The sequence below is a fragment of the Brachyhypopomus gauderio genome, chromosome 15 (genome assembly GCF_052324685.1).
Source record: "Brachyhypopomus gauderio isolate BG-103 chromosome 15, BGAUD_0.2, whole genome shotgun sequence".
Taxonomy (NCBI): domain Eukaryota; kingdom Metazoa; phylum Chordata; class Actinopteri; order Gymnotiformes; family Hypopomidae; genus Brachyhypopomus; species Brachyhypopomus gauderio.
Window position 1 is genome coordinate 18,685,211 of NC_135225.1, and position 25,000 is coordinate 18,710,210.

Below are 25,000 nucleotides of genomic sequence, written 5' to 3' on the forward strand. Positions count from 1 at the left end.
CTGATGAATCTTGACCTGTGCTAAATATGCAGGAGGGGAATTACATAAGGTGCAAACACAAACACTGCATGGTGCCGGTTCGAGGTATATCTTTGAGGTGAAACACGGATGAAGCGTTTGCCACATACATATGGCGAGAGAGAGAGAGAGACAGAGAGAGAGAGAGAGAGAGAGAGACAGTCAGAGAGAGGACAGAGAGAGAGAGAGAGAGAGACAGTCAGAGAGAGACAGTCAGAGATAAGTCTGGATGCAGCACTATTAGAGGTCTGTTCAGATAGCATTTCACTTGCTCTGATTTGCAGCTCTGTCGGTTAGCTATAGTTACACACCTGTCCCAGTACAAAGGCACTCAGCTTTCCAGTAGACCCAGTGGACCAGTCGTCTTTCCGCCTGCACCCCTGATAGCTCAATCACCCGCTGCTGCCAGCCGTCTAATGAAGGGCTCCCCGGAGGTGACTATTCCTCTGAGCCACACACACACACCACACACACACACACACACTCACACACACACTTGATCCTCTTCCTTTCGATAGATGGAGTGTGTTAACCAGGCCAGCTTTAGCTCAACCACACCTGATCCATGTACAATGGGCTCCCCAGCTGTCTGCTTTTTATTACTAGATGTTATCTACTCTCCAGAGCGGGCCCAAAGTACGCCGGGTGTGTTCGAGCATTTCGATCAGCACCGGACGAAGGCAGCTCATGTGTCTTAAAAGCAGAGGTGTTGTCCAGTTACGGAGAACCCTGACCTCATCTTGCCTCAGACTAAATGTCCTAACATCGTCTCCTCTTGCTTTTCATTATTTTGCGAGGGAAAGGATGGTACCGCTGAATTTTGCCTATGGCTTCAACACCTTGCCATGGGATTTGCCTCCCAGAGAACATTGAGATGATGATTTGCTTGAATTAAATTATCTCGGCCCACAGGAAGGAAGAGTTGCCTAGCACCCCTAGAGGACGTAGGCTGTAACTACATGGAAAACGTCACTGTGTTTGGAAGTGAGTACTGATGTTCGGGCTCGGTCATCAGCGAACGTCGCAGGTTTCAGCGCTGGTCTGCGGACCTCGGCCACCGCCTCTGTTTCTGGAGGGCTGCTCGGGTTCCGTGACTCCGCACACAACCCGTGGGTAACCTGACGGAGAGAGCACAACCCGTCACACACGTTAGCAGCAACCGCTAATTCACCGATCAAACCGAGAAGATTTCCGAAGGAAACCGAAAACTCACAAAACACAGAATTTTTAGCATAGAAAACAACGAGGAAACTAGAAGTGAAGGCCAACAGTGCTAATGGAAGATTAGCCCGGGTGCGGTTTGTGGGCGTGGCACTCAGGACCGGAGGAGTGTTCTGATGTAGTCCCAGTGCTCCATCTCCCCTGGGTGGAGCCAAGCAGGCCGGAGGCAGACCGGAGGCTGCCAGTCCTCACCCCGTAATTGTGTGTGTCCTCCATGCTGAGATGTGAAGTCTGGTTGGTGCCTAGAGCCTCGGACAGGGCCAGATGATTAGGACGCAGTGAATTATATGGTGTGATGAGCAGAAGTTACTTGACTTCTCAATGTTGGTTCATGTTTTCACATTTTCTTGTTTTTGAGCGTTGGGTTCAACCCTTCGAGTCCTGGTTTGAGTCCCTCCATTGTCAGCACCTGTTGTAAAATGTGCCATGTAAATAACATTTGATTGGATTGATTTGTGGTGAAGTGCTTTTATAATATTAGTTTGCTGTGTGTTCTGGTCGCATACAGTGTGTGTATGAGTACATGTTTGTGTTTTTGTATGTGTTTGAGAGCGTATGTATAAGTGTGTGTGTGTGTGTGTGTGTGTGTGTGAGAGTGTATGTCTGTGAGTTTGCATGTGTTTGTGTGTGAAAGAGAGAATTTGTATGGGTGTGTCCACGTGAGCATGTGTGGTGTGTGTGTGCGGGGGGTGTGTGTATGTGTGCGTGCTGCATATACACCACACGCATTTTGGGTAAAGAAGGCTCTAAATCCCACCGAAGGTCCTTGTGAACTGAACGTGGTCCGCAGGGACCGGCAGTCGGGCACATTATGTGTTCCTAATGGCATCACATCAAGCAGCTTTCTTCTGGCGTAACCTGCATCTCCATAGCCGCCTCAGGGAAACACAGCCTTCCTGGACCTGGCGAGCAGTTCCGCACCGCAGAGGTAAGGCTGCCAGAAAGCTCTCTGTGAACCAGTGCAATTACACACGGCAGAACACAGAACCAACCCCAAGAATGTCATAAAAGATCTCCTCCAGTTACAAGAAACTCGCAAAGGCAAACGAGTGTGTCGTGATTCTCAAGTATTTTACCGCTATCATTCCTCTTTGACAATAACTGTCTACGAAAAAAACAATGCTCACACACACACACACACACACACACACACACACACACACACACACACACACACACAAATGCTGTCAACACCGCTCCATGATGGATCCCCCTCATTTTCGGTGCGGGGAGCCGTTAAGGCCGGCGTCCATATCCGAGTGCCCGGCGTTCTCTGATTACACCTCGGCATCCCGTAGCAGATGTACCCGCAAACGCGCTGCCCCAGCCGGCCGGGGCGGATGGCCGCTCACCCGCCTACGGAGCCCCGGGCACCATCATGTCTTCACATGAGCATATGGAGGAATATGGGTAATAGAGATTTAGTGTCTGTGCCGCGCCCACCACCGAGAATAAGGGACCTGGAACATATTGCTTTGGGTAAATGAGCAGGAGAACAGCAGGAGAAATGAGGGGGCAAGAGAAGGAGCCCCCTAGGGGCGACCATCCACGAGACATCTGATCACCCAGCACAGGAACAGGGTGTGGGTACAGAGTGATCTCACCAACGCTCTGCTCTCTGGCCCCTGCTAGCTTCTAGCGTTTCACTGGCTGCGTTAAGCCTTTTTTTGGGTTGACTTATGGGATCTCGTTTAATGAGAAGATTATAAGGAGGGCGACTGTCAGGAACTCCCGCTGACACGAGTGTGATTTGGTCCTGCCGGTCTCGGGCCGAGGTGTTACTCGAGGGGCTTCTAGTGTTTGCATACAAACTTGTTTTCGGGAAAGTCTACCTCTGCCCTCTTTCATTAATTCATACTGTGTTCTGTTACATCGTATTGTTGTGAGAGGTCGTCTTCTGCTCGAGAGTCGACGACTGACAAATGGCTTGTTTGTTGGGTTCAGGCTCCTAGGGTCTACAAGCAGGTCCCGCAGATGGGCGTACCAGAGGTCTATCCCACACCGCACCACTGACAGATAAGAGAGCTGCACGCCCAAAACGTACACGGCACCGAGGCGCGTCGAAACCAGACATCCACTCTCCTCACCTGACGGGGCAGTTCCGCATTTGTCTGTCAGCGCGGCTCAATCAGACGAGCCGTGTTCCTCGCCGATGACAAGAAATATGAGCTTGTGAGTACTTTATCTTCCGTCTCCACGTAGCGAGTTGCGCAATTGCCGTGCCTCAGCTGCCGTCTACCCCTAGAGCTAACAGCGAGCGCGCTGGATCACAGATAGTCACAACCAATTGAATTAATGCTTCTGCAATTGGGCACTTCCCCGATATGGAGGATAATTGTTCCTGGGTTTTTTCTTTTTCCCGACTCCTTCAGGGAACAGTCGGAGTGCTCGGCTCTCGTGGTTTTTCCGCCCCGGCCTCCGCGGCTTTGGCTCGGGGTTAGCCCCGGTTATTCACTTTTCAGCACCAATGAGGCTCATCAAGACGTGGCTGTTTCAGTTAGCGAAGTTCTCCTTCATGCCGAAACAGCGGGCCGCGTCCCCTCCCCCACCCGGGGGGCTCCTCTTTGAACCCCCAGCTCTCTGCACAGATTCAGCACAGGACTGGAAATGCGAACCAGACTCCAAAATTTGGAGGGGGGGGGTTGGGGGGGGGGGGGGGGTTTCTCGGATGCTGAAGGTTATTATGGCAGCTGGCCCACTTCCTGCAAAGCCTCATTAACATTAATGCATATGCAAATGAAGGGGCTGGTGGGAGGTGTTGTTGCCTGAGCTGTAGATGGCTGATATCTCTTCTCCTTTCCTATACAGGACTAGTGAGTTCATCTATGGCACCTTTCTATAACGTACGGTGGATTATGTCTACAGTGGGGCCAATACGCCTTTGGCTGTTCTGGAGCCAATTAGAAAGAGTGCCTTTCCCAAGAGAGCTTCGCCTGGGTTATTCTACATTAGCTGTTTTATCTTTTGATACGCGCTGCTTTATCTACACTCAGATATCGACGGTGGTTGTGGGTAGACGCTCACATGCATACACACAGTATTATATTACTATCTTTGCAGGGTATTTTCATTCACTTTGTGTTAAATAAATGACACTAAATAACACTGCCTACACCCAAACCTACCTCGATGCTTAACCCCAGTAACCCAAAGGACACCTTCTGGCTGTTTCTGGAGACCAGGCAAATATCTCCACAATTTCAAATATGTCATGTCTACCTGTCATGATAGGACATAACATACATACACAAATGCCCACACAAATATGAATCTACAAATACCACCTCCCTCCTCTCTCTCTCTCTCTCTCTCTCTCTCTCTCTCACTTACTCACCCTCCCTCTCTCTTTTGCAAACACATTACGCTTGCTCATCACACCACAACAATCCCTCTTTTGTCAAGGATGATTGATGACTCGTTGGAATTTCATTCATGGACCTCTGTGTTTTGGAGTTGCTGGGGTGACCAGGTATAAACAGAGCGTGTCCGAGTGTTGGGTTTCACCCCAGAGCGCGGCGGAGGAAAAACAGCCCAGGCCGTCGGGAGGTTACACAAACACCCATCACTGCTCCATCAGCAGATAATGAGGGAATTATCTCTCACAAAATGTTTACTGTTCACCCAGGAAGATCGATCGGGGCTCGCCGAGCATTCTCAGGGTCCTTCTGCAGGACCTCGTGTCTGACAGACCACTTCCGCCTATCAGAGGAACAAGCTGAACACTCAAAAATGTCTGCACTGAGTATCTATTTATTTGAACACGCTTATGGCGTGCGTAAATAATACGGACAAGTATGCATGGCCGCTGCTATTTTTGCTGTGATTGTAATTCTCCGTCAGATTGTATCTCCATCCGCCTTTCGTTGTGTGTGCCTCTCTTTAAAGCTGACCTCTTTTATGGCCTATTGCTACGCTCTTAAAGATGCCATGTAAAGGCAGGTTTGGGTTCACAAGCAAGCCATTTGGCTGCATGGTTTATTAATGCTTAGATATTAATACTTCTGAGCTTTTGGAGTAGGTTTTGTTGACTGCAACTTTAATTGGGAGTATTGAGATGATTTCCTCAAACTAGAAACATCCTGACTTAGCCAGACGACCCCAGGAACACGTCTACACATATCCACATTTCAATGGAGCATCCGTGGCTTCTCGCTCTGCGTTTCATACGGTCATCCCGCAGCCTGGGTGTCTGGGGAACGTGAGACATCGGTTTGGGTTTTGGTGCATCTCGGTTGCGTCTCACACGTTTCACGTCCTCTGCTGTGAGATCTCACGCGAATCGTCTCTACTGGCACCACTAGACCACCAGGTCCACCAGGACTTTTGATTCACACCCTTGTATATGAAGGACAAAGTACACATTCACACACACACACACACACACACACACACACACACACACACACACACACACACACACACACACACACACACACACCCACACACACACACACACACACACACACACACACACACACACACACACACACACACACACACACACACACACACACACACACACACACACCCCAGAACGTAAGTGGGATTTTAGCTTTCCATCCTGGAACTTCATCACCTCAGGTAAACGACTTCCCGTTTTAATGGAAGAGAGAAAAAGCCGCCTGGTAAAGTGCACCATTAAGAAATACGGCTGGCCACAAATAAAAAGCTCTGATGGAATATTTATGTCTCTCCAGTCCTGCACTAATGCTGCGTTGCCTTTATGTGCGGGAGCACACATGCAGTTACATTAATGTTTGGCTGAATCACTGAGTGCCACAACGGTAGTCAACTTCTTTTCTCATTTAATATGGATGGAGCTAGAAGCAGGTTAATTGAGAGCATGGCCTACTTTGAGTTTTTATTCAATATATTGTGATTTTACCAAAACCTCAATGATAAAGAGCAACATAGGAATGTTTCAATTAGGACTTAGGAATGCCTTGATTAGAAATGCCTATGAGTTGCAGTCTTTAACCAGAATCAGTGTAATAAAGTACATTTGAGCAGGATTAGGAATAGCACCACTGAAGCACACGAGATCCAGTGAGTACTCTCTCTCTCTCTCTCTCTCTCTCTCTCTCTCTCTCTCTCTCTCTCTCTCTGTCTCACAACCCACTCTGTCCTGCCATTAGTCAGGAGATTAATGTATGAAAATCCAGCTCCACACCACATGCTTTCCTAGTGCATGAATGATGAACTCCTACATGGGAACTCCATTATATACTCTACCTCTCAATTTAAGCCCTTAAAACACACACACACACACACACACACACACACACACACACACACACACACACACACACACACACACACACACACACACACACGCACACCACATGAATACATGGCATTGCATACTAATTTTAGTCTCACATTTAATGAACAAATATGCCAATACCTGATGGCTCACCCGTATAAATAAAAGGCTGAAAAGAAGAAACTATCAACAACTTGCAGCAAACAATTACGCGGTACCCCTAAAGGCCACGCTGGGCTATCGAAGAGGACGGGGAAAAATGGCATCAATTAGCATCTGCATTAGCCAGTGGAATCAGAATTGGTCTGTTTGTAATGCATCAGTGCTCGCCCTGTAAACGGAGGATGGCTCACATAGCCAGTTAGCCTGTGGAAGGAAATCAGAAGAGACACACTAGATGTCACTATTGTAACTTGATGAAGAGCTCGTGTTACATACAGACCAAGGCAGGGAATGGAGTAGTGGTATACCAGCATTTGAAAACTCTCTGTGTGTGTGTGTGTGTGTGTGTGTGTGTGTGTGTGTGTGTGTGTGTGTGTGTGTGTGTGTGTGTGTGTGTGTGGGTGTTTGAGTGTGTGGGTGTTTGAGTGTGTGTGTGTGTGTGTGTGTGTGTGTGTGTGTGTGTGTGTGTGTGTGTGTGTGTGTCTGTCTGTGTGTGTGTGTGGTTGTATATATGTGTGTGTGTGTGTGTGTGTGTGTGTGTGTGTGTGTGTGTGTGTGTGTCTGTGTGTGTGTGTGGGTGTGTGTGTGTGTGTGTGTGTGTGTGTGTGTGTGTGTGTGTCTGTGTGTGTGTGTGGGTGTTTGAGTGTGTGGGTGTTTGAGTGTGTGTGTGTGTGTGTGTGTGTGTGTGTCTGTGTGTGTGTGTGGGTGTTTGAGTGTGTGGGTGTTTGAGTGTGTGTGTGTGTGTGTGTGTGTGTGTGTGTGTGTTGTGTGTGTGTGTGTGTGTGTGTGTTTTAAGCTGTGTAATTTTATATACGCTCCTGATTGTACATTGCCATCTAACATCTACCCATGTGCTAGGCACTGAAGTCTCACAAGTCTGTGTGTGTGTGTGTGTGTGTGTGGGGGGGGGGGGGGGGTGCAGAGAGGAGGGATTTCAGAGAGGGGGGTTCAGTGTGTGGGGGGGGGGGGTCAGATGGAGGTAGTTTTCTCAGTCTTTTTGCCTTTTTTTTCAGACTATACATCAATTCTGAAAATCATCCTTATAAAGCTCCAAATATCCATATAGTGCCATCAAATAGATTAAAGATGTCATCTTTAAATGCCCAATTTTAAATCCAACAGATGTGATCAGATGTTTAAAGAATGGACAGAAAAGCGAGGAGAACGATTTTGTTGTAAATCACTGTAATAAAACCCATTTGTGTTTAATGCATAAACATTGCCCGTTCTTTTTGTAGCCCCAGTCTGTATGGTATTTCTACAACAACTGGACCAACATCTTTGGAGTCTACATCACTGTAATAAATTACATTTATAGATTAGATACACATTTTCCCATAACATCTCACACTAATGGGTCTGATGGTGAATGTTTGCGGTGTATGGGATGTCTGTTTGGTGGCCCAGTACAGAGAAGTGTGTAATGTGAATAAAGGTGGGCACGGTCCCAGGCCCAGCTAGTGTAACCGCTGGAGTTCTTAGTCTAATGTGTTTCTACAAGTTGGGAGTCAGTGAGTGTCATTGAGTGAACTTATCACAGAAGGAATCCAATGCAGTGATCCACACTTTATATACATTTAACTAATATAGATGCATAAATATGTCACACACACACACCCAGTGATCCATACATTTGTTTAATAAATTAATTCAAAACACATTTGCAGCCCATCAGACGCCCTCATGAAGCACTAGAGAACCAGCACTGGAAAAGAAGAACTACAAACAGGAAAATCCCAGTTACTGTACAATCTGCCAAGTCCAGAGTGTGTGTGTGCTCACTTTGCTTAAGCTGTGTCTGAATCCGTTCTGCCCATCTACTGGGTAAAGGGTGTGAGGTGGTCAGTGCCACTCAAATGATAAATCACTGTTTTGAAGTTGCACTTGCTGGAATACACTCTGGCTCTCGGATGGCTCTTCTGGATGGATTTGTTCTCTCTCCAAGAGTGCAAACGTGTCAGGATGATGCCATCTTGAGCTGTGGAGTCAGACCAAGCGGTGGTGCTGCTGTTATGGCACCACACAGTCTACTTGATTTATTTTACATGCATTTTGCTTCAGAATTTCACTAAGCTTGCTTTAGTTCAGTGTGTGTGTGTGTGTGTGTGTGTGTGTGTGTGTGTGTGTGTGTGTGTGTGTGTGTGTGTGTGTGTGTGTGTGTGTGTTTGAGTGTGTGTGAGTGTTTGTGTGTGTGTGTATGTGTGTGTTTGAGTGTGTGTGTATTTGAGTGTGTGTGTGAGTGTATCTGTGTGTGTATATTTGAGTGTGTGTGTGTGTGTGTGTGTGTTTGAGTGTGTGTGTGTGTGTTTGAGTGTGTGTGTGTGTTTGAGTATGTGTGTGTGTGTGTGTATATGTGTGTGTGTGTGTGTGTATGTGTGTGTGAGTGCGTGAGTGTATAGTACATGTGTGTGTGTGAGTGTGTGTGAGTGCGTGAGTGTATGTGTGTGTGTGTGTGTGTGTGTGTGAGTGTGTGTGTATGTGTGTGTGTGAGTGTGTGTGAGTGTGTGAATGTGTGTGAGTGTATGTATGTGTGTGAGTGTGTGTGTGTGTGTGTGTGAGTGTGTGTGTGAGTGTGGGTGTTTGAGTGTGTGTGTGTGTGTGTGAGTGTGTGTGTGTGAGTGTGTGTGAGTGTGTGAGTGTGTGTGAGTGTGTGTGAGTGCGTGAGTGTATGTGTGTGTGTGTGAGTGAGTGTATGTGTGTCCTTGTGCGAGGGTCCATGCGCTGTGGTTACCACCAGTGGATTTTTAATCTGCACTGTCCCTTGTGTCTACTCAGCAGTCTGTGGCATGGCGTGATTTGGAGCGCCGGGCCGCCTCGTATTGATTGGACACGGCGTGGTGGGGAGCAGTTGGGCGCCATGCCGACGGTGACTTCGTTGTAAATGCAGCGGGGTGAGTGGTAAGTGTCGGCCTAGCATGATGGCCAATCATCAATCACATGCTGTCAGACTCTCTCTCTTTCTCTCCGTTTCTCTCTTCCTACAGCTTCTCTCTTTTCCATCTCAATGATCAGTCTTTGTTTAAATTGCACAGTAAGTCTCCTGCTAGACACGAACAAGCCCCAAGTTGTTTGCAGGTGTCATCCTTCATAACTGTCAATTAGAGGGACTTTTATTTCCACAGCAGCTGTGGGCTATGCTAAATGCGCTATGTTAGCTCCGACGAAATAATGCTACAGAAAACCTACATTCAGTGTACATGTCTCACACATATTCCGCTTGTATGAGTTGAGACGAACATGAATTTACATGCTTGTGTCTGTGATGGAAAGTGTTAACATTCTTGACTGCTCTGGTGTATCTCTCAGCTGATTATGTAGGTACGTTAATTTGGTTTCTGGAGCGGTGATAAATAAGCATAGATGGGTTTAACACAAAAGGATTTATTAACAGATCAATGGGGGGGGGGGGGGGGGGTGAGAATGGAATTAGCAACACAGGGGTCCAGTCACCTTATGTGCCTGCTGTTATTTAACATAGGGAATTACTGTGTGGTTTTTGTTTTATATATAAAAAAAGATTAACTTTACCACCTATGCCATCTGTTGCACATGATGAAGACATTTAGAGTAGTTTGAAATCTGATCATTTTCACTGCGAACACGCTTCACTGTGGGGTAGCCTATTAAAGTATCAGTTTAATAATGCCTCATAAAGTGCTTTACGCTCTTTGTATGACACCTTTGATACTTGTTTAAGAAATGGCATGTTATAATTCAAACATACCACTTTTGAAATGAACTCAAACGTTACAACCCCGCACTTGCTTCCATCACTAAATTCCAACCTCTGGTTTCTTGCTTTGCTCCTGTGCTTTGGAGCATTGTGCAAGAATACTAACTGATGTTGGAACCTATAATTTATAACCCTCATTAGAGCGCTGAAAGCAGCTCAGTTAGAGGCTACAGGCTTCACTCTCCACAGTGGCACCTAGAACACTCGCGCTTTCTGCTTGCACGTTTAGAGAGCGCTGGAAGTCAAACGTGACCCTGCGGTGCACGGAGCACGTGCACAATCATAAAGGCAAACACGGATGATCCAACAGCTCTCAGATGCTCCTTTACAAAAGACTCGCATCTTTTGAGAACGGCTTGGGAGTTGGGGGGGGGGGGGGGACAAAATTCAAAAAAGTTTCGAAATGAGCTCGTGATCATTTGTATCTTCAAGCTCCTTTGTTTGTTTGTGGCTGTGGTATTTGCGTATGCCAGCAGCTTCTGCAGCTCGACTGGGGTCTCCCTGTCGGCCCGTGTGGCTGGGATCCAGGCTGCAACACATTTCTCTCTCTCTCTCTCTTGCTCTGTTTGCCATGCAGAGCTGAGGTCTCGTTAGTGGAGAGAGAGAGGGACAGATAGTCTCCTGTCTACTGCGGGGCCGAGTTCATCTCCGTATATGAGCTGTACACTCCTCCCGCCTGCCAGGATTAATTAACCATATCCAGGTATGGAAACTTCTGACAAAGTGCCAAAAGCAATAAAGGTTGATCATAGTCACCGACGGCTTATTGGCTCCCTGACTTGTGTGTGAAGAAGAAAGGAGAGAGAGATGTGTGTAATTACATGAGCACAACTCTGTGTCAGGACAGGATTGCAACTTCATAACAAGGGATAATTTAACTTTTTTAATATTTATTTTTGTATCCAGGTATGACCTCAGAAGAGTCAGAAGAGAAAACATCTTAATCTCAACACCCCTCATCAAAGCGTCATTAAACTCATCAAACCAACCCCACATATGACAAAAACAAACACGAGTCTTGGTTTTGTTAGAAAACACGGAACGAAAAGCACAATGAAGCTCCCAACCAAAGCGGGGTCCGTTCTACTTGCCACAAAATGGTGTGTTTGTGTGTGTGTGGAAGGGAATGGAAGAAAATGCAGGGCAATGTAATGGAAGCCAGATGAGCTGACAGTAATGGATGCTGCGATTATCTTCAGAGGGGGTGGGGTGTGGGGTCAAGGGCAGAGCTGCCCCTAAAACAGGGCACCAGGACAAACCCCTGGAGGGGGGGGGGGGGGGGGGTTGTCCAGGTGGGACAGGGGGACGCCTGCTCCATTAAGCGGGGTTCAGTCACCTGACTGGCCTGGTGGGGGGGTGGCAAGGTGCAGTGTGGCTTCTGCAGGGGCTTGTGGGCTGTGAGGGCCACAAGCAACAACAGCTGGGATTCCAAACCCGAGCTGCTTTATGCAGTCTCGCAACACATAATGAAGTGAACAACCACTGCTTTTCCTCACATCATACACACTGTCTGTTAGCTTCATCACAGTCTACACACACACACACACACACACACACACACACACACACACACACACAATCAAAGCGAAATGTGCTCTGTTTGGCATGTGCTTTGACGAGGTGTTTCAGTAATGACGGCAGGCTGATTCAGAGGTGTTTTGTTCAATCCCTTAAAAGTTTATATCAACAATTAATTTATTATACGTCTGTACTAAAGCCTTCAGAAAGCGCCCTTCCGAAGGGAATATTTTGGCACGTAGCTGTGAAGCCTACCAAAAAATTACCTCAGCCTAAACCTGTCAACACACCATTATAGCCCCCGCCACCATATTATGTGATGCGGGGGGTGGGGTAAAACCATTGTAGCGAGAAGGTGTTGGCAGATGTAGACGTAAGGAATGCAGCAGCTAGAGGGGTTACTTGTTAGTTGGAGAAAGTTCATTGTATTGAGAGCTCTGCTTAGGTAAAAGAAAGCAGTTTAGTCTGTGGGTTCTTATCAGCGAGCCTAATCGAGCTGAATGAACCAACATCTAGATTTGGGACTGGATACGTGTAAAAGAAAAAAAGAAAACATGAGATACAGAAATTTACTTCTGAGACAGGCAATACCTATAGTAAATATCGAACTTAAGCCAAAAAGTAAGCTTGCATAATTCCAGTCACAAAAATTCGTGTGTGTAATCCACGGCGATGAGCGACAGCGAGCGAGCGTGTTTTCTCCATTAAGACATTCCACTGTGTGTACACACACACACACCAGTACGGAGAGTGGCTGAGGCTTAGTGAGCACCAGCCCGTTCATACCTGGAGGCCTATGACCGGAGCCCCTAGGTAAGTCTTGCTGAAACAAATCTAAGCTGCTAATGACACACACTGTGAAAATATTCACAGTTCGTTTAGCTCGATGACAACCGCAGCCCCCTCTGCCCTCCCCCGGCTGCCTGTTTTCTGTATTAGTCATACTTCTGGAGCGGTACCCTGCAGCCGTCGGTGCCGTGGAGAACAGAACCCTCTTCCACATGGCGAGGCGACCCGGTCCGGTGTGTGTGTGTGTGTGAGATGTTATCTCGCCCAGCTGTGTTCCGTACCTCAGGAGGAGAGATCGCTTCTGGGTCTCCAGCTCAGGAAATGCACGAACCACGCAAGACATTTGGATGTTGATTCAAAAAAGGTTTTATATTAGGTGTGTCTTTTGCTTAAAGTTAGACGAGTAATTAGATTAGTGTTGGTTATTGCCAGATTAGTGTTGTCAAACGTTTGTTTTTGGTTTTTAAGCATGGTTCACTTCATTCCGTGACAGCACACCGCGTGGCGGTGACGGACTGACATCATAGCCCAAATGAGGTTCCCTACTCCAACAATGTGAGAGCCTGGCTCTTCTCCAGGGTCCAAAACATACCTCAGCAACACGATCAAAGAAACGCAAATTAGCTCTGGCGGCGGCACATGGTAATTTGCCATAATTACTTCAGCTTGATACCAGAGTACGCCGCCACCACAGATGATCAGTCCTGCTCCACAGAGCTGACTCTGTATGGCACAAGTCCATCGCAATAATCAGTCATTGCTCCCTGGTTTTGAGGCATAAAAAAAAAGAAAGCTTCTGATGCACCCCACACCCCACACTGTCCACACGCAGCTCTGATAACACATTACCCAAAATCCTTCAGCAGCTTTATATTGTGACAGCTCAACACCTGTTGGGTTCCACATTCTCATCATCTGCTTGGAATAAATTGTAGTCATCATCATAACCATAATCACAGTAATAAAAAAAGCCTTCATCCGAATGCCAAATTACTGTGCCATTTGATTTACAGTAATTGAGCAAGGGGAGGGAGAGAGAGAGAGAGAGGGAGGGAGACAGAGAGAGACAGAGAGAGAGAGAGAGAGAGAGAAAGAGAGAGAAAACTGCACAGAGGCATGGACACACACACCTGCATGGCTTACACCTGAGCACAGAAAGGGCCCAGATCTTAGTGATACACAGACATTCCCCTGGGCAAACAATGACTAACATTGTGACATATGTAATGTACCAGGTGTGGGGAACCCTAAGAGAGATTTTTCATGTAATGTGTGAGGGTGGGGTCCACAATTTTCATAAACTGTATTTTAAAAGTACTACACAAAAAATATTAAAACATTACAATCATATGAAATACATGAATCTGTTGAGATTTCCATGTTTCTCCCAGTTTGGAATAATGACAGGCTCATAGCAGTGTGTCTGGAATGTCCTTGAGCACTTTAATAAAGTTTGGAACATGGTGTGCTATCTAAATACACTTTAATAGCCCTTTAGATTTATGCATGACAAGACACAATAGAAAGGGAAAAAAAACAGCAAAAACACTGTGCTTTGGTCTGTATTTACACAAGCGTTGTATGGAAAGAAACAGTCACCTATGACAGCAGACTGAACCGGATGCTTTAACAAGAGTCCTGTTGCTGTCAGGTGGAGCACATCGCAGACAGAACGTAGACAACTTTACTTCAGCGTCCAAACTGAAAGACCAACATTATCTGTGCTTCATTCACCACGAAAAGGTTAAATTAAATTCTTGAGGAAAACAAGCGCCTTATAAGGCAAACACAAAGCTTGTATTAGTGCACGGCAGACACGATCTAAATACGCGTCCAGTCTTCACCGGGGCATTTCTAAATGAAAATGCCGATGGCAAACATTGATTCAGAGCAGCTTTGTCTGTCAATATGCATGAGAAATGTGTGGACAGTGTAGGGAAGTGGGAAACCATTACCTGATACCACTTTCTCCTTCAACAAGGAGAACCTAGCGATACTGACCAATGGTTAGAGGAAGAGTCCAATAGCGTTTGTTGCCTGCATCAACCGGACAGCACCATTGACCTAAATGTAGTGCAGTATTAGAGCTCGGCCTCTTCAGCAGCAGTCTACGTAGCAGCCCCAGGTTTCTCGGTAGCTTGTAGGCGTGATCTCCTCCTGGCTATAGCCTCCTGCTTCTTCTTCTCGATCTCAGCAGCAGAACACCTGACAGCAGGCTGGACTGTGACCAACACTGCAGAAACACGCCCACACAGCTGAGTAACGGTGAACAGAATCCCCATTTACATTCTTTAGCTAACGGTTTTATCCCGAACAGCTCACAATTATGACCTTATTCAATGCAACTTGTACAGTGTGGTGGTGAGGCTTAAAACTAGCAACCTTCTAATAACCTGTTGAGTAGCATAACCACCTATCTCTATCCAACAGTTAAAAACCAGTGAGGTAGTTCGGTTAAAACAAAGATGTCACTAAACTGTGTTAAACTACAGGACTGGCTGAGAGCATCCCTGGTTTTCACCATTTTGCACTAAACATCATAACATAGTACCGCTAAATAACTTGCAGCAACTCTCCATGTAGACCCCGGACACTCATTAAACAGAAGGTCAGGCAGAATGAGAGATGGCTAATGAGCTACTCAAACGTCTTTATTGCACTGTATTGCACTGTAGTTACTCTGCATTACAGCAATGCACTACAAACATGCTGTAGTTTGGCTGCTAATATGCTACAAGTCACAAGCAGTACAAAGCTTACCTTTGCTGCTCAGTGCCACAGGGTCGGACTGATGCCTTTTGAATGTGGAATGGTGGGAAGTGGAGTTTTCTGAAGATGAGCCATGTGACCTGGCCATCCCCCAAGAGCCTGTGGTCCGCTGGGCACCTAGTGGAACTCTGGAGGCCTGTTTCACCGGTGCCAACCGGGATCGGCCCAGATCACCACTGGAATTCTCTCGTGTGGCTGCAACCAAGTCCGGTTTGAGACCAAGGACACCCGGGCCGGACGCGCCTGGTACGGAATGTGAGCGGCCCAAAATGCGTGCGGGCTGCTTGTGCTCCCCGGCCTGGCTGGGGTGAGCCGTGCTGCCCTCAGGACAGACGCTCGTAAAATAAGAAGTGTCAATGGATAAAGGTGTTTTCGAAGAGGAGATTGTGGATTTGATGGAGACGAGGTCGGTGCTATGATCCTGTTCCTCCTGACTGGCCGAGATCCGCTCCACATCATCGCAGGCCTGATACAGCAGATCGTCGTCGTCTCCGTCGCCCCACAGCGCGTCCGAGTCTTTTCCTCCTGGGCTTCCACTGTTCTCAGTCGTCTTCTCACCGGTGTTGACAGTGAGGACCGTCTGTTTCCTGCTACGTGGGGACGTGTGCTCTCGCCGCTGAGCGACTTCGGTCACGGCTGTTTCGGCTTGGTCCTGGCTTGGCTTTGGTGGTTGACGAACAGCACCAGTCTTGACAGAAGCTTTTGGTTCTGGAATGAGAGTGTTTGGGTCGGGTCGCAGTGCCGTTGAGAAGGTGGTAGCGTAAGTAGCACCACCACTTCTGCTGCAAGGTCTCGTCCAACAGCTTGTAGCCGTGGGTTCGGATTTTCCGGAAGACGCAGACCCGGCCCAAACCTCTTTGCGTTCTGCAGCAGAGGCCAACAGCTCGGGATTCTGAGTTACCTCCAGCACGAAGGAGTCGTCCAGCAGGTCATCATTCTCCCAGTCGTCGTCGAAGTCCGGTTTTGGCACGTCGGAAGGATGTCGAGATACGCTCGTGCCATCCACAGCCTCTGACCTCGTGGCTCCATGGCTCTCCTGTGAACAGTGAGCTGACGGAGGGCTCAGCCTCCCGCTCAGGTGCTGGGTGGGCCCGTCAAAAAGAGCGTGGAGCTCCTCCTCGTGGCTTAGCCCCTTATGCTTCACTGGAACTGGAGTCTGAGCTCCAGTCGAAGGTCTTTTACCCCGTAACTCCGAGTGGCGCGAAATGGCTTTGTCGAGCTTGTCTGGATCCTCACTGCTTTTGGCCTCGCTGGCCTGCCGTACTTCCAAGTCCTTGTCTTTATACTGACGGGTCATGTTGATGTCAAACTGCTTAGCAAGTTTCATGAGGTCCTCAACATTGTTGTTTTGACGACTTAAGGAATGAGAATAAATGAAAACACATTTTAATGTTACAAGCTGGTGACTACTAAGATACATATCTTTAAAATCTACATTAAACAAACATTTTCAACCTTATCAGCTGACAGCGATGATATACCCACCGAGCAGAGGACCTCCGAAACAGAGGCTGCTGAAGTTCTGGAGTACAGGGGATGGCGATATCTCCGATCCATTGAAGCACTAAATCTTTATCCACAGGCTTTTCATCCTGTAACATTAAAAGGTGCAGCGTTACGTAAATGGAATCAGCGCTCTGCCAGACACTATGAATCCATAGAAGAGCTCCTACTTACAGTTGGTGCAATCCTAGTGACAATATCTGATATCTCCACGCCACCAATGCCTTCTCCTGCCCCTTTTCCTTTGAAAATGGTTGTAAACAACCGAGTCATAATTTTTGTATACATATATGCAGCAAATGTATATCTGATAAGTATGCTACACACAATTACACAAAGGTAGTGTGAGGTCATGCCACATAAAACACTTGCCTGTCCGCAACGGAGGCGGCGACACAGGATCCCAGATGATCTCGTGTTGGACATCGGCCTCGCTGGGCGAGTCTCCACTGTTACACCCATTATATCTGAGCCTCGACAGACGTCTTGGGGTTTGACAGTCTGATAATGTGACACGTGTCAACAATGAATCGACTTACTGCATTTAGATCTTAGTGAAAGACCAACATACGTAAAAAGAGGGAGGGCATTGTTGTTGACGTGGTTATTTCGAGCGCTTACCTTTCCGATGATGATCGGAGGAGTGTGATGGGGACCGGACCTGCTCTCGTCTGGATCGGACGTTGGATCGGACCTTCTTACACCAGCGTTTGGACGCTCGGCTCCAGGTTTCTTTAGTGGCATCGGCTGTAAGCTGGACCCCGAGGTTTCTGTTGTCCGTCATGCTTATATATCACAGATGCGCATTAAACGACGCGTCTGTAGCAACTGATTCATTGCGTCTAAATGTATTATTTTATTAAATGAACGATCTCTGGTGTGATTATGCGCATCCTCTCACAACGTCGCCATGTTTTCAGAGCGTCACGCCGTTGCTCGTTTCTAATTGGTCCAGACAACCTCGCGAAATCTTGCGAGATCACGAAAGCTCGCGTTCATATTGCTCCGGGCTGACCCATAGATACACTTATTATATTATTATTATATTATTAAAGCCGAAATTGTGTATGTGTGGAATTTTGTAGGTTTGTTTTTTTTTCGACCAGACTAAATTAGATGTAAAATCTTCTTATAGTTTTAAAATACCATAAACACTTTTGGACATATCAAACAAAATGCATGTCCTTAATAGTTTTAAAAAGCATTTAAAATATAATGGATTATGCTTACATTTGTTTATAAGACAAAAATAATTTGGACTGTGGGAGGAAACTGGAGACCCCGGAGGAGACCCACACAGACGGATTATGGGAACCTTCCCAGATAGGGCTACAAACCTGAGCCTGAGCGCTGAGAGGCAAACATGCTAGCCACCATGCCATCATATATCAGGCAATACCTGCAGGGTACTGTGGTAAATATCTAGGTAGTCAAAATTTGATGTTTCCAGAGAGGTTTTCTAACATAAATTGGTTTCATCTTATTTCACTTCACACCTTTGAACACCTTCACTGCATATCTGATTACATCTATGCATTTCTCCCACTACAAGCTATTAATAGTTATTATTATATCTGAACCCACCCATATATAAGTGTCATGGTAGGCTCTGTCCCATCTGCCAATCATGTTTGGTGTTCCCTGTAACCCCTCCTCTGTCTCCCTGTCATGGCTTTGTTTTGGTTTTCCATGTGATTTTACTTTGCCACACCTTTATCGTTAGTGTCTTCGCCCTGGGTTATTAGCTTCAGGTGTTCCTCCTTTATTCTGTCTTGTTAGTTTGAGTATATGTACCCACTGATGTTCAGTGATTGCGGATCAGTGGTTGATGATTGGAGTTCATGGTTTGATGTTTATTCATGGTTCTGTGATATTTCTGTTGTGTTTATACTTCAGCTAACGTTGTTCCTAGTTTTTGTACTGTTCCTTGTTCTGTGTTGTCAAAGATATTTGTGTTTCCTGTAATTGCCTGTCTTGTGTCTAACTCTAGTTCAGCTTTTTGACTCATTCAGTAGTGTCCCTGTTCTAGTTCTGGTTATTGTGGGTCTAAGCTAATGTAATCATATCATCAAGTCCAAAGGTGTCGATTCCAGGTTCAGAAAGTAAAGGTCCTCACCAGGAATTTGCTTGCTAGATTTTCTAATTAGTGCAATCCAAGTAAGATTAGTGGAATCAACACAATCCAGGAAGCCTGAGCAAAATCCTGGTGAGGACTTTTACTCTCTGAACCTGGAATTGACACCTCTGATTAAGTCTATTTTCTAGTGCTGTCAATTCCAGGTGCCGCAATTAAAAGTCCTCACCAGGATTTTGCTCAGGCTTCCTGGATTGTGTTGATTCCACTAATTTTACCTGCATTGCTAATTAGAAAATCTAGCAAGCTTGAGCAAAATCCTGGTGAGGACTTTTAATCGCGGCACCTGGAATTGACAGCACTACTATTTTCACTTTGCAAAAAATTGTATACATCTGACAGAAACAGACCTTTAAAACATCACTGGCTGTTTCTTGGCCATTTATTCGTGTTGTTTGGTTGACCTCAGAAGAACATTACCGATGTTGGTTGGATGGCATTCCGACCTCGAGCCTGTGTTGTGCCTCACAACAACATACCAGTCAAACGGCACACTTACTCTTAATGGTGTCCGTTAGCTTCTGCACAGTTTGGTGGATAGCTAATGATTTCATTTTGTAAATGGTTAGAGGGTCACATTGTGGTATTTTTTTATGTATACATATTTTTCAAATGTGAAGGATAACACTCACCACCCAATTTTTTTTGTTGAAACCATTACAAATGAAGGCATCAGTCATGGTCATGTGATCAGAAACTAGCCAATGATCAGTGAGGTAGAGAGTGGCTGACAAGCCCTTTCAATCAGTAGATGAGATGTAGCTTGTAACTGCACACCTATAACATGCTCCTTCATCATAGATGCACCCAGTCAAGTGGCCACTGAGTATAAGTTCAAGGTCAGTGTTTCTAGTAAAGTGTGTGGTGAATGTAATTGTACTACACGTTTGTAATATTTTAACCTTCACCTTATATCTCTCTCTCCAAAACACACGCACGCACGCACACACACATGCACGCACACACACACACACACACACACACACACACACATTTTATCTAAATGGTACAGAGGAAGACAGTTCCATCAATAACATTGCAGAAGATGAAAAGTGCAATAGATCTATAGATCTATGGATCTACAGATCCTGCTATGCATTTAATGGACACAAATAGGTGTAAAACAGAGACAGAAGAACAGCAGCATTAGTGAATACACCATTAGATTACTATTGAAATAACCATAGCAACAAGAGTCATAGCAACAACGAATGTGGAAAGGTCACTAATTAACAGAGTAGCACACAGGCACGTCTGAGAGGGGATCAGGCATTTCCACCGTCTGGCTTTGTGTGCGCTTGTGTCACGCCGCCCTCCTTTAGTGATGCCTTGAGGCACAGACTACGGTGTGTGTAAAAGTCACCGTAGCACCCACTGTCACACCAAATGTTGGCATTTCACAGAGCTGATAGACGCTGCAACAAAGGGCACGGACATGTCACGTTAAATTTGAATACGAGACTCTGAAGTCTTGTGTTTAGCCCCGCCCCCCTGGATGTTGTCATGTGTCTCCGTGCCGTGATCATCAAAACGTCACCCCCTCCACACACCGTACACACTCCCCACAGTCACTACACCATACACTCTCCTCACACCATACACACTCACCACACTCCCCACACCATACACACTCACCACACTCCCCACACCATACACACTCCCCACACCATATACACTCCCCACACATACACTCTCCTCACAAGATACACACTCCCCACACCATATACACTCCCCACACCATATACACTCACCACACTCCCCACACCATACACACTCACCACACCATATACACTCCCCACACCATACACACTCACCACACTCCCCACACCATACACACTCACCACACCATATACACTCCCCACACCATACACACTCACCACACCATATACACTCACCACACCATACACACTCACCACACCATATACACTCCCCACACCATACACACTCACCACACCATATACACTCCCCACACCATACACACTCCTCACAAGATAGACACTCACCACACCATACACACTCACCACACTCCCCACACCATACACACTCCCCACACCATATACACTCCCCACACCATACACACTCACCACACCATATACACTCACCACACCATACACACTCACCACACCATATACACTCCCCACACCATATATACTCACCACACTCACCACACCATATACACTCACCACACTCCCCACACCATACACTCTCCTCACAAGATACACACTCACCACACCATACACACTCACCACACCATATATACTCACCACACTCACCACACCATATACACTCACCACACCATACACTCTCCTCACAAGATACACACTCACCACACCATACACACTCACCACACTCCCCACACCATACACACTCCCCACACCATACACTCTCCTCACAAGATACACATTCACCACACCATACACACTCACCACACTCCCCACACCATACACACTCACCACACCATATACACTCCCCACACCATACACTCACCACACCATATACACTCACCACACCATACGCTCTCCTCACAAGATACACACTCACCACACCATACACACTCACCACACTCCCCACACCATACACACTCACCACACCATATACACTCCCCACACCATATACACTCACACCATATACACTCCCCACACCATACACTCTCCTCACAAGATACACACTCACCACACCATACACACTCACCACACTCCCCACACCATACACACTCACCACACCATCAGTGGCGGACTTAGCAACTTGGGGGCTCAAGGCGAATTTAGCTAGGGGGCCCATCAACATTAATATGCGAGAAATAAGTTCAGGTTCACACTACACGATTTTAGGCTGGTTTTTCAGTCGCCGACTGTTTTTGTAGATCGCCGACAGAAACTGTGGTCGGAGGCAAATCGGGGATCATTCGGCGCTCGCTCAGTCGTGTGGTGTGAACTGCTGAAAGACGCTCGCCGAGCCGTCGCCGAGTGGCCGCCAACTCATCGCAGACGACCGCCAGATATCTAGCATGTTTAATATCTAGCATGTTTCATATCTAGCCCAGTCGGCGACTGTGAGTCAACAGCAGCGTCTAGCTTCATACAACTTTACTACAACACTGTGTTTAAGTTATTGTGACAGCACTGGAGAAATAGTGCGATTGACTATATCTATGTTCACTGCAACGGAGAGATGAAATAATTCTGGCAATTTGGGACTATGGAGTGGTTAAACGGTACAAAAAATAATAATAACGAAAATGTGGAGTACATGTACATTGTTTTTATCTTCTTCGTGGTGTTGCTGGTTCTCGCGAGTGTTTCGTTTTCGTGTTCTCGTGTTTTTGGACGGCAGCCAGATGAGTCGGCGATTCCCCAGTCGTTTAATTCGTGAGCCCGCGTCGCCGATCAGTCATGTAGTGTGAAAGCCACAACAACTGAGAGACTCGCGATTACAGCACAACCAGTCGTGTAGTGCGAACGGCACAAAAACCTGATGACTGAAAAGTCGTGTAGTGTGAACCTGGCTTTAGCTAGACAAGGGGCCCTACAGTGGGAGGGGCCCAAGGCAATTGCCTAGCAACGCCTCTATGCAAAGACCGCCTCTGCACACCATACACACTCACCACACCATATACACTCCCCACACCATACACTCACCACACCATATACACTCCCCACACCATACGCTCTCCTCACAAGATACACACTCACCACACCATACACACTCACCACACCATATACACTCCCCACACCATACACTCTCCTCACAAGATACACACTCACCACACCATACACACTCACCAGACTCCCCACACCATACACACTCACCACACCATATACACTCCCCACACCATACACACTCACCACACCATACACACTCACCACACTCACCACATCATACACACTCACCACACCATACACACTCACCACACTCCCCACACCATACACACTCACCACACTCCCCACACCATACACACTCACCACACCATACACACTCCCCACATCATACACACTCACCACACTCACCACATCATACACACTCACCACACCATACACACTCCCCACATCATACACACTCACCACACCATACACACTCACCACACTCACCACACCATATACACTCACCACACTCCCCACACCATACACTCTCCTCACAAGATACACACTCACCACACCATACACACTCACCACACCATATACACTCACCACACCATACACACTCCCCACATCATACACACTCACCACACTCACCACACCATATACACTCACCACACTCCCCACACCATACACTCTCCTCACAAGATACACACTCACCACACCATACTCTCTTCCCACATCATACAATCTCACCACACTCACCACACCATATACACTCACCACACCATACACACTCCCCACATCATACACACTCACCACACTCACCACACCATATACACTCACCACACCATACACTCTCCCCACATCATACACACTCACCGCACCATACACACTCACCACACTCACCACACCATATACACTCACCACACCATACACACTCCCCACATCATACACACGCACCACACTCACCACACCATATACACTCACCACACCATACACTCTCCCCACACCATACACACTCACCACACCATATACACTCACCACACTCCCCACACCATACACACTCACCACACTCACCACACCATATACACTCACCACACTCCCCACACCATACACTCTCCTCACAAGATACACACTCACCACACCATATACACTCACCACACTCCCCACACCATACACTCTCCTCACAAGATACACACTCACCACACCATATACACTCACCACACTCCCCACACCATACACACTCACCACACCATACACACTCACCACACCATATACACTCACCACACTCCCCACACCATACACACTCACCACATCATACACACTCACCACACCATATACACTCACCACACTCACCACACCATATACACTCACCACACTCCCCACACCATACACACTCACCACACCATATACACTCACCACACTCACCACACCATATACACTCACCACACTCCCCACATCATACACACTCACCACACCATATACACTCACCACACTCACCACACCATATACACTCACCACACTCCCCACACCATACACTCTCCTCACAAGATACACACTCCCCATATCATACACACTCACCACACCATATACACTCCCCACACCATATACACTCACCACACCATACACACTCATCACACCATATGCACACCCAAAGTTTCCCACACCTACACAAACCCCACTCTCCCCACTCCATTTAATGTATTTGTTCCACCTTGGTTGTTTAGACCCATTAAGGATCTAATTGTGGAGACCAGGGAGTTTCATACTGTGGCATCCACAGCTAATTGTCACGGCAACTGCGGGTGTTTACGAAAATCTGAGCAGATCCAGTGAAAGGAGGAAATGTTCTCACACCCTCTCGACTCTGTGTGTGTGTGTGTGTGTGTGTGTGTGTGTGTGTGTGTGTGTGTGTGTGTGTGTGTGTGTGTGTGTGTGTGTGTACGTGTGTGTGTGTGTGTGTGTGTGTGTGTGTTTATTGTGCGAGGGGCTTGTTCAGGGAGGGGATGTGTGATGGTAGGCAGCCAGCTAAGCACACATGCCCACCAGCCTACGCAGAACACCGCCGCTGAAGTGATGATCACCTCCGAGTTCTCCTCCTCCTCCTCTCCTCTGTTCCAGTTCCCCCCTGGACGTATGGAGCCTGGTGGATGACACTTAGCATGTGGTGAGACTCAGCAATCGGGAACAAGGCCAACAGTCTAGTGCCAGCCTGGAACTAAATGATCTCACGTTTTGTGGGGCCAAGACTCTTTGGATGGGAGGTGTTCAAAATAAGGCGCTTGGTCCTGAGTCCCCCCACCGGGTGTGGA

At 47.1% G+C, this 25,000-nt stretch overlaps 1 protein-coding gene and 1 long non-coding RNA gene across 2 annotated transcripts; one reads left to right on the forward strand and one right to left on the reverse strand.

The window, feature by feature from the left end:
* Nucleotides 1-2,996: 2,996 nt before the first annotated feature.
* LOC143475991 (uncharacterized) lies at nucleotides 2,997-11,091 on the forward strand. The gene is made up of 3 exons (XR_013121209.1): nucleotides 2,997-3,411; nucleotides 9,440-9,562; nucleotides 10,975-11,091. It is a non-coding gene; the product is annotated as an uncharacterized LOC143475991 (long non-coding RNA).
* A 3,003-nt stretch (nucleotides 11,092-14,094) lies between these two features.
* etaa1b (ETAA1 activator of ATR kinase b) lies at nucleotides 14,095-17,897 on the reverse strand. The gene is made up of 6 exons (XM_076975301.1): nucleotides 17,598-17,897; nucleotides 17,349-17,477; nucleotides 17,151-17,218; nucleotides 16,959-17,065; nucleotides 15,465-16,828; nucleotides 14,095-14,937 (listed from the first exon to the last, which is right to left on the reverse strand). The coding sequence occupies exons 1-6, from the start codon at nucleotides 17,758-17,760 to the stop codon at nucleotides 14,813-14,815; spliced, it is 1,956 nt and encodes a 651-aa protein (XP_076831416.1). The 5' UTR covers nucleotides 17,761-17,897; the 3' UTR covers nucleotides 14,095-14,812.
* Nucleotides 17,898-25,000: the final 7,103 nt, after the last annotated feature.

Bases quoted from the DNA above. Each gene is read 5' to 3' on its own strand.
- etaa1b (XM_076975301.1), bottom strand. From the start codon at position 17,760: ATGACGGACAACAGAAACCTCGGGGTCCAGCTTACAGCCGATGCCACT. The intron at 17,219-17,348 runs GCAAGTGTTTTA...CCATTTTCAAAG, and splicing joins GCCGCCTCCGTTGCGGACAG to GAAAAGGGGCAGGAGAAGGC. The intron at 17,066-17,150 runs GTAAGTAGGAGC...TTAATGTTACAG, and splicing joins TCACTAGGATTGCACCAACT to GATGAAAAGCCTGTGGATAA.